Source organism: Buceros rhinoceros, unplaced genomic scaffold (genome assembly GCF_000710305.1).
Source record: "Buceros rhinoceros silvestris isolate BGI_N320 unplaced genomic scaffold, ASM71030v1 scaffold14484, whole genome shotgun sequence".
Taxonomy (NCBI): Eukaryota; Metazoa; Chordata; class Aves; order Bucerotiformes; family Bucerotidae; genus Buceros; species Buceros rhinoceros.
In genome coordinates this window covers 24,865-35,323 of record NW_010406613.1, presented here as the reverse complement: position 1 = coordinate 35,323, position 10,459 = coordinate 24,865, and the positions used below count along the sequence as shown (strand labels likewise).

The 10,459-nt window shown below is 47.0% G+C and overlaps 1 protein-coding gene across 1 annotated transcript in view; it reads right to left on the bottom strand.

Moving 5' to 3' along the window:
- LOC104491722 (reticulon-1-like) overlaps positions 1-10,445 on the bottom strand; it is a gene marked incomplete at its 3' end in the record, with an annotated part of 65,091 nt that extends 54,646 nt beyond the window's left edge. The window contains exon 1 of the mRNA XM_010134187.1: positions 10,256-10,445. Coding sequence (XP_010132489.1) covers positions 10,256-10,445 — 190 coding nt within the window. The remainder of the gene's footprint in view (positions 1-10,255) is intronic.
- Between the last annotated feature and the right edge of the window lie 14 nt (positions 10,446-10,459).

The window sequence follows — 10,459 nt, the reverse complement described above, 5'->3', positions numbered from 1 at the left end:
GGGGGGTGGGAAGAAGCCCAAACTCTGAAAACTCCTACTGGGAATGATACATCTTCTTCTCACTCTCTTTTCAGCCCTCTCTCCTCAGGATGCTTTTGAACTGAGTTTGGATGGCATAGGGATGGACCACCATGTAGCCAGACAAATATTACGAATGTCATCTTCACGGCCTGGCAGATCTACCAAATATTCCAGGGATTATACACGGTCTGTTTACCACGGTCCAAGTGAGACGAGATTGCATATATTTCACACGGCATGAACCCCCAAGCCTGTCCCCTTAGCTCCGAGCTGAACTTCTGCTGCACAGCAACTGAATTATAACAGCTAGTGTCAGAAAGACTTCGAAGACAAAAAAAATCCCCGAATGACAACTGGCTTTTATTAGGACCATCATCTCCAGTGGTGTTCTTTAGGGTAGGAGAAAGAAAAAATGTGAGTGACATGGCAATTCTAAAATAGAATAGAAATTTGAAAACAGAATTTATGTGTATTTGGAATAAATGGACTATTGTAAACCCAAATGTAGACAAGGTACATTTCTACTGTTGCCGGTCAATTCAAAAGCATGAATAGATTTGGGCATAAATAGAAAACATAGACACTGATTTTTAAAATTGCATTTAATTTTAAAAATATTTTAATCGATGTATCTCCTGTGGACAGATGTTTTTTTCTGATGGCAAGTTTCTCAAAATAAGAATGAGTTTCAGGAAATTCAGCCTTTTTTCCTGGCATTGGCAGAGGTGAGTTTGTTTTTGAAGGCAGAGTTCCCATGTAAGAGTAACGCAGTTTTCACTCAGTGCCTCCACACCTGGGTGTGACCAGTTACCTGCTTGCCTTTTCAATCCTCTGTCCAACGTACTCATGTTAAAAACACATAAAACTTTTTAAGTAGAGAATTAGACGCCACCTATAAAGCTCTACTCCGAGATGTTCAGCGATGTAAAAATCCTGTCTTGCCTGTAACCAAGATGCCACGTTACCAGCCATTTCGATATGAGGATTTCTGCTTTGCGAGAGTAATAAACAGAGCCACTGCACAGAGCATCCAAACCCTATTTTGTTTCATAAACAATGTGTTCAGAGGAGGTTGACTCCTTTGGGACTTGTGACTGTCACACATCATCTCGGAGCTTCCCCTTTGGGCCCAACACATTTCCTACCAACTAATTACGGAATGAGAATCACGGATTATACACACCGACTTTCAGGATGTCCAGGAAGCTCTGAGAAATCACTTCAATATTCAACGACAGCAATACTTCTGCTAGAGCAGCAGAGAAAACAGCAACAGCATGAATGCTGCATTACGACTTTTTTTAAAGAACTGCAGAAGCTGCAAAAGAGAGGAATCAGCCTCAGCTTTAGGTCAGCCTCACATCAAAGGCAACTGTCTCAATTAAAGTTTAGTGCACAGCAATATTGCTGTTTAGAGCCTCTATTCAGTCAATGTTTACCAAAGAAATACACCTTTGTAATAAAAAGGAAAAAAAACCCAACAAACTGGAAACACGGTACATCCCAAGGCAGAAACGAGCGCTAACCAGAAGATGAAAAAACGGTGAGCAAACGTGGGATACACATTTTGATACCTTTTATAAGAGGTGGGAGAAGGCATTTCCCTTTTTACTACAATCAGTCTGCAAATAACGTGATCCCTGTTCCTACCATACAGCTACACCCGCACGCAGAGCAGTTCAGCCTCCAGTTCAGCTGAAGTGCACATTTAATTTCCAGCGGGTTGCACTGCACTTCATTGCTGAAGTCAACAGGAATGAAAATATCCTGAAATGCAAAACATTTCCCACGCACAAGAGCAGCAAGTGCATCTCTTTTGCCTCTAAATTAAGGAATCAAGGGAAAGACCTAATTAAGACTCACTGGAATTCAGACCCCCACACACATCAGTAGTCAGTGGAGAGATGGTACCTGTGAAACCTCACTGCACCCTCCTACAGAGCAAATGGGGATGGTGCTCAGTGGAGCGGAGCAGAGCAGAGACTCTGCTCCCCAGCTCTGCTGCTGGCGGTTTTCACTTCCCACCCCGGCCAGAGCCTCGGTGCCTGTTCCTCACGCAGGGAGGGGGACACAGCTGACCAGGATATGGGTGAACACTTGAGCAGCAGTAGCAGACTCAGAGCAACTTCTAGGCTTTGCCCAGGCCATAGCCCTCTGGCCTGCCGCTGAGCTTGGGAATAAAAGCATTTCCAAGCAGAGCTGCTCCGCTGGCTATGTGTGCATCAGGACATACATGGGGTGGGGGACTCCCCACCTCCCTGGCAGGCAATGCTCTCTTTGGTGGGTGTAGGCATCTCTTTGGTGGGTGTAGGCATCTCTTTGGTGGGTGTAGGCATCCTCCCCGCATCAGCCTTGCTACCCACGAGTTAGGGATGGGATTAGGCCACTGCAAGCCATAAATGCAGCCTGTATCTCCAGCAATTCTTTTACTGGTGCCCCTGAGTTGTTTTGGGAGCAGTGTATAAAGGGCCAGGCTCCACAGAAGAACATCAGTGCAGACTCTGAGGGCTTGGGCTGCCTGCACCCCAGCTGTGCTGCAGAGGCTGCCCAGGGTGAGGATTGTTAGGTGTTTGGTTGTACAGCCAGTGATTAACTCAGCGCAGGCAGGGAAACGTTGCTCAGACCTGTAACTTATGCATTTGTGGCTTTGCAACGTGCATATGAAGGGTGCTTTGATGGGGTGAGGGATGGCCACCCCGGGTTGTGTCTGGGAGACAAAGCACCACCACCAATGGCAGCAAGGGATTTCTGCCCAGACCCATGGCTGGAGGCTGTGCCTTGGTGCTATGGTTCTTCTTCCTCGGTCACGAGGCTCTCCCAGGGGCATCTGCATGTGCACCTGGACTGATATTTGCACAGAAAAACATCAGAGACAAGAGAAGCACAAGATCCTCAGGGCCTGGGAGCAGGAAGGTTTCCAGCCTGACAAAGCTGCCCCATACATTTGCTTTTTACTGGCCACGGTTAACAAGCCCTTCAATGCCTTTAAACGTACCAACATTAAACCAGCTGCAGTTAATAAATTCAGCACTGCTCAAAAATAAGATGTAATTCATGTCCCAAACGGCACAGTAAAGCCTCAAGCTGACATAACTCTGCGGGTCTGCAGAGTCGCCCCGGCACAGAAAGCACCTTTAGGCAAGAATCCTCCCACGCTCCATCCTCACCTGTACCCAAAGCAAACGCCCCTCTGCAGCCCCATGGATGGGACAAGAGTCACTGCTCTGCGAGGGAGATGTTGAGAACGCTGCAACTGTCAGAGGCAAATGTGTCGAAATCATTGCTGAAGAACCAAGCGGAGCCTTGTCTGATACGAGACCTCATGATAATCGGAGGCTGTATCAAGGGTAGGCGCCTGTCTCATTACAGCAGTGAAAGAAATATTCAAAGAACTCTTTTAGCAGCTGTTATTTAAATAAAGATGGGAAAGCCCACTTCTAAAGAATATTGCAGTATAAAGCCAATGCTTATGAGATAACACCTTAGTATTTGAAAGAGACAGGCTTATGAAGACTGTAGGCATCTCCAACAGCTTTTAGTCTCACCTGGACACACTCAGTAGACCAAAATAAACAACAACATTATAATGATTTTCATTCCAAGTTTTCAATATCTTTAAATGTTAATTTTCACCGTGCTATAATGAGACAGGTAAGTGCTGGTGCCTCCACTTCACACACAAGTGACCTGAAGCAGTCTGCTTTAATGGCCAATAAAGCAAATTTATCCATGATATACCTTCTGCTTCATTTATCCCTAAATTCAGCAAAACACAGGCTCACCTTTATGCAAATGCTCAAGACCACCCTACTTTTTCAAAGCAGTTAAGAATGCGCTTATGTTCCATGTAATTAGGATCTTAAAACACTTTAGTAAAACAAGGACTGAAATTGGTGATTAAGTTCCCCTTTATTTCCAGTCTTGTCTTGCAAGGGAGTGCCAAGAATTGATTCTCACTGTTGAAGGTTTGAGGGGTTCTTAAAGGAATAGGCTGACGATAAAGCAGAAGTGTTTTAAAGAACAAGAGTACTAAATGTGGGGTGTGTTCCCGAGTGCTGAATCATGTCAAGACTGCAGCAGCACATGCACTTACTTCCCCTCAGTTAGAAAACAAACTACAAATAATTGTTTCATTACTTGAAACCTTGTTTGCCAGGCCTTCTTTTCTTTAGGGAAAAAACCCAATAAACTCAAGAAAAACAAGAACTCCAGAATTTTGCATCAGGTCGCAGGACCTAAAGCAGAGCCAAACGCTAGTACTGAGCATGGCGGGTCAATCCAGGCCCCACAATTGGGCATCCTTTTGTGGGACAGGGTGTGAAGACATGATAAACAGACCTGCGGGATCTGCCCAAACTTCTCCAGAAAGACTGCGCCAGAGTCTGCTGGGGTTGCCATCTCCAGGCATCAGAGCACACACTGAGTGTGCGTGTACTGCACACTAAGGTTTGGGGGGCAAAACTAGGGTCTAAGACATGTCGTTGAATGGCATTTCCAGACCTGCAGAAAGAAGGATGCAGATGTGTTTCCCAGGACCCTTCCACCAGTGAGATATAGTGAAGCACCCAGCCCAGGGAAGACTCACCGCCCAGGAAATAATGCGACACACAAAACCCAATGCTTGCCGCAACTGGGACACACAAAGCCTCTCTGCTCCACACTGTTATCCTCCTCCCCAATCTCTCCTCCTCAGTTCCTGGCCTATAAATAAAACATTTCATTAGTGAGTGATGACAATTAAAATAAGGTAGGTGAGTCATCCTTCCTGGTACTACTCTACTCTTTTATCTGCCTCATGTTCTTCCTCAACCCATTTGCAGCTCTGAAGGCACAGCAGTCAAAGCAGGGATGCAGCCACCTACATCCCTGTGGGGGACAGTGAAAAGACAGCTGCATTTTGATCTCTATGGAGTTGAGAACTACACTGCCGCACAAATTTTAAACCAGGAGATTTTATTCACCTCTAATAGCACTTTTCACACACAGATGCAAAGCACTTGCTTTGCCGGAGGATCCCAACAGGAGCTGTTGTTCCTGCTTTAACCCAGTGGGAATGAAGGATGATATTTCAAGAGGAATTTTTTTCAGATGGCTGATTCTGGGCTGTGATGAAATGGCCACTTTGTCAAGCCTCAGGAGAATTACGGGAACAGAGGATCCAAGAAGAAACCCAATGTGATTCTGTTCCCCTCTGCAAAATCTGCTTCCACTCATAAAATCCCAGGGAACATGGAGAACCTCCACCAAATGGTCTTCATCACCTTCACTCACACCAGTATGTCAGAGGTTTTGAAGGACTAATCCAGGGAACAGAGAAAAAATAAACTCAATTCTCTAAATCAGGAAGGACTAAAATGTCAATAACAGAATTGGCAAGAATATATACTCTCCCAAAGTGAGACTAAATCTGGCCTCAGTTGGCTAAATGCGAGCAAGATTTCCTGGCAGTTGTAGACAAATTTCCAAACAGCTGCTCAGGCTGCCCTATGGCATATGTTTAGGTGAGAGAATCTGACCTACCAAGACTCCTACAGCAACTTGAAAAATCAGGGTTTGGATCTTGGCCCTTACAGCACCTTGGCCTTGAGCAGTACATTGCCATGGATGCTTAGGGAGGGGGAGCTCTTGCTAAAGCAATGCTTGGAAAGGGGTGGGAAGGCCCCAAAGAGCAGCTGAGACACTTGTCTTGGGGAACCTTCTTCATTTGGTTGTGCTTTGACATCCCCGAAAAGCGTCAATGCCAAACACAAGCAGTGCAGATGTCCACATTCGTACCCATTTCTCTCCATCCAGGTGAGCCACAGAGTTCTCAAGCTACCTGAAAACCATCAAAAACCTCTTCCGTGTTGAGGTGTAAAGCTGCCAGTAACTCACCTCTCCAGTAACTGGAGAGAAACAATACACTGAGATTTACCGGTGAAGCATTATCAGGACAAACTGAGGCTTAAGCATGTGAATTAGAAAGGGGTTATTAAAATGGCTTTACTAAAAGCACTGAGCCTAGAAAGTCTGTCCTCATCACGGAACAGCAGGAGCCAGGACCGCTCCTGGTCTTGTGTGCTACATCTACACCCATCAGAGTGTGATACACTCCTGGCATTTGGTATCTCACTGTATCTCAGGCAGAGGCTGTTCCTCAACTCATCTGCCTTATCCATGCAGCTTTTGGTCCCTCCTTCCCACCTCACCTCACTGGCACAAACATGGGTGCCATTCAGTCTCATTATCATAAGACTTTTGTGCCACCGGGGCATCTCAGGAGATCCCAGCCAGCCCCCAGGGTTCCCATAGGCTGTGTTTGCATTTCCACTGTGTCCCCATAGACACGCCCCAGTTATTAATGGAATTTCCTGTGACACTGGCACCTCTCCTTTGGGCAGCTGGACCCCATCTGCAACCTGTCTTTGGAGGCAGCTGGAAACGGGCCAGGATTGCCAGGGATGTCCTGACTGCTGCGGTCAGTCTGAAGGCAAAGAGCATCGTGGCATATCAGCAGGCAGGGCTCACTGGCAGCTCTCAGTCTCAGCTACGCGCACGTAGGGGCATTCCACTGTGCCCATGTATCTCCCTACAAATACTCACCAATCCACAAGGCTGCATACAACACCCCAGGTCAGGAATGATGATTTATGTGAGTTCCTGCCTTTTTTTCCTCTCTTCTCCCCCTCAGCACACCTGCAGCAGGGAGGTACAGTCCTTTCTTACATTTTGCCATTTCTCTGAAGGAAACCGTATGTATTTATCCTGGGGGGAGCCTGGTAGCCTATGCAGTATTTTTGGAAATAATTCTTTTCAAGGAATTTTAATCACTGTTGATGCATAAAAATAAATAACAGAATCTGTGACCAGATGGTGTGTTGGGTGACATAGGGCTCTCTTCTCTAACATGCAACTGCTCACCAGCCTTTCAGGATCGCTTCAATCTCCAGTCCTTGCAAGAGCTGCCTGCCAGCTCCTCTCACCCTGAACCAAATTCATCTTTAGAAAGGAGAGAAACTTTCCATTTGAGGGAGAGAAACTTATTCAGCAAAAGCCAGGGGCCAAGTATAAAAGCAAGAGAAACTGCTTCGTCCCCACCCAGAAACTATTGGAGTCAATCTTCATTGTAGCTCCACAGGAGGAGAAGCAGACATGGGATCTGCAGCTCCTTACTGCCCTGACTTTGCTTCAGGAATCTTACAGCTTCCTGCTCCTTGTGGGAATTTTTTTCTGCAGTCCCAGTCGTCGCTGATTTTGGTTGATCCGAAGAACGGGGAGTGAAACCCATTGCTTTTCATCATTCAGAAACCACTCACAAGGTTTTGACACAAAGCCAGTTTGGCTCAAAGCCGGGGCCATGGCCAGCTTGAAAATATTCCTGAACCTTTCAACAATCCCTGGCTGGTTTTCAAATTTAAAACAAAACCCGAGATCAGGGAAAGTTTGCAAATTTTTAGGTTGTACAAGAAAACTTCTGTACAACTTGTGATAAATTCCCACCATTTATTTTCATGCTGGGAGTACCTCTCAGTCTCCAAACCCTGCTCTTGCCTCAAGGAGCATAACCATATTTTTCAGCAAAAAAAGACTGGTTGGAGAGGTGTGGAGGCAGGTACAGGATGTGTTGGGAAACTACCTGGAAAACACACCATCCAGTTCTCTCTTGTCTGGATGCATTGCCCTTGTCTAAAGCGTCCTCAGGTGCCCCATTGTATAGGGAGTCTTGTAAATTTACGGCAGCGTTGTAAGTTGCTGGAGCTCGATATCTCCTGCTGGGTCCATCCCTCCAGCTTAGGAACACACAAGAATCCCCCTCTGAGCAGAATTAAAGAGTTTTCTGAAATACTTGACTTTAGATATTCAGCAATATAACAGATCTTGTATTCAGCAACTTACGAATATTTAGTCACACAGAGGGAACAGGTAAATTATTACTTCCCCCGGTGAAGGGAGCGGGAGCTGAAGCTGTCCAGGTAACGTGCAACAGAAACAGAGGTGGTGCAGCCACAAACAGGAAGAGCGACTGCGTGCACAGGACTGCACTGGTTGGGATGCTGCTCGGTCCGCCCTGTCAGCTAGACACGCACAGCCACATAACAGTTACTGCATTACACAGGGAGAACAAAACGGGAGATGTTCAAAACACATTACTACTCTTATGATATTGTTAGTCTGACAATCCACAGCCAGCAAACACCAGAGAAGGTCTGTATTGCTCACTTTGTCTCCACCTTGCCACAGTTTGACACCCATAAACATGTCTAAAGCCCCTTTGCAGAGGATTCCAAAAGTCAAAAATCATTGTCTTTGCAATTTTTTCCTTTCTTGTCTTTTTCTTTCCTTTCTTCCTTTCTGTCTATTCTGCATTCTGTAAGCCTGAATCTACCAATCAGGTTAAGCCTGAAGAAGGCTTCATTAAATGTAAGCAGGACCACAATCATCCAACTTCACAGGGATTCACACAATTTAAGAGACCACCCCTCTTTGTTCTGTATGCTGAGATTCAGCATGGCCATTTTTTTATCCATCACTGAACCACAAAATCTCACAAGATCCTTTCCCCCTTCTTCCTGTCATTACGCCTTTGAGGTGACCTGACTGAAGACCCCAGTCCTGCCCCTCTTCACACACACCCCCCCACACACACCCAGAACAGCCTGACATTACGAGCCATCTGCCTCCCCCTCCAGTAAAAAGTCACGTTTCTCAGCCTACCACTCAGATCAGCGAATGAGCAGCAGCACATCAGCAGATTAGCTGCCTGCCCAAAGCTACAGAACAGCAAAACATTTCCCACATCAGCCGACGGGCGTTAGATCCCATTTTACTACTGAACTCAGCAGCGTCGAGCAGGCAGAAAAGCACCAGGGAAACATCCATGTTGAGAGCACACACAGGCACAGTCAGAGCCTGAAAAAAACATGCAGGGGGTAGCAGTGGAATAATGCACGTAGTAACGTAGACTGTGCTGTTTCTGGCCATCTACTCTTTGTGCTGATTGACTGGAGGGGATTAGAAAGGACTCAGCCTGAAAACGCAGTTCCTAATGCTCCTGCAGCTATTGCATAATGGAGACCGATTCCCATCCCCAGCCCTGACCCCCAACTTACTCAAGACAAGTTTAATGCTCTCAGGCTGTGTAATGGAAACATCACTTCCCACTAAAGAGGAATCTAGGTGGGATCCACCAGCTTCCCCAGAGCTGGGTTATTTGGTTATTTGGATTCTCTGATAGGTGGCACCAGGAAAGAAAGTAGGGAAGTGTCACCAAGAGCGAAATAGAGTGATTTTCCCCAAACATTTCTACCAGGAGCTTCTGGAAGCTGAAGATTCTGGGGTTCATTAATAGATATACACCTGCTATTAATACACCCACTAAAGAAACGAACCCTAAACCAAGGGAAATCAAATACATCCCAAAAGTAAACTGAAAATCAATGAACCTGCAGACCCTGGCTAAACTAAATGCACCTGAAGTCAAATACACCTGCAAAAAAGCAAAGGAGGAAATCAGAGCAACCAAAAAGTCCATGATTAAATGGACATGTCTCAAAAGCATGCAGAAAACAAACAAACACTTCAGAACAGGCACTCCACTAAAAGCTAGATGTTGAAATAACATAAAGGGCAGTGCAGGAGTTCCAGGTGCACGGGGAATAGCTTAAGTGACTCCCTTGAGACCTGTCACTCCAGATGTGTACAAGTGTATGACAAATGAGGACAGAGCCCCATCAAGTCAGGTGAAACCAAACGCCCTCCAACCAACACTGGACTGAAATCCAGATGTCCTATGCCTAGCAAACTGCAAAGAGCTTCAGGGAACTTAGCTGGGTCCTGCGTCCCCCCTCCCCCACATCAGCAAAAAATGATTTTTTGCAAAGGCCGCAATTGCTCATTATTTTCTGTTTTCCTACATGCGCTCACTATCTCATTAGAAATGCTTCCAAACAGCCAGGCTGGGAGAAGAGCCGGGAAGGGACGGGAACAAGGCAATCAGGAGATACTGCTGTGAGGGCCCTTTTGTTGAGCATCCCTGAGTACCCCTCGCCTTTTACCTGGGGATGCAGTCGCCATGGCAACGGGCGGGTGTTCCTTGGCGGAGCCGAAAACCAGCTGTTCCCGCTGCTGAGCCCCATCTCCATCCCGCAGTGGAGCCCCAGCTGCGTACTGGTCCGCCCGGTCCGCAGCCCAGTGCACCCCAGTGCCTGCCAGCAGCAGGTCCTGGGGGTCCGGCGGGGTACCCCTCGCCTTTTACCTGGGGATGCAGTCGCCATGGCAACGGGCGGGTGTTCCTTGGCGGAGCCGAAAACCAGCTGTTCCCGCTGCTGAGCCCCATCTCCATCCCGCAGTGGAGCCCCAGCTGCGTACTGGTCCGCCCGGTCCGCAGCCCAGTGCACCCCAGTGCCTGCCAGCAGCAGGTCCTGGGGGTCCGGCGGGGCTGACATGCTGCCTGCAAGGG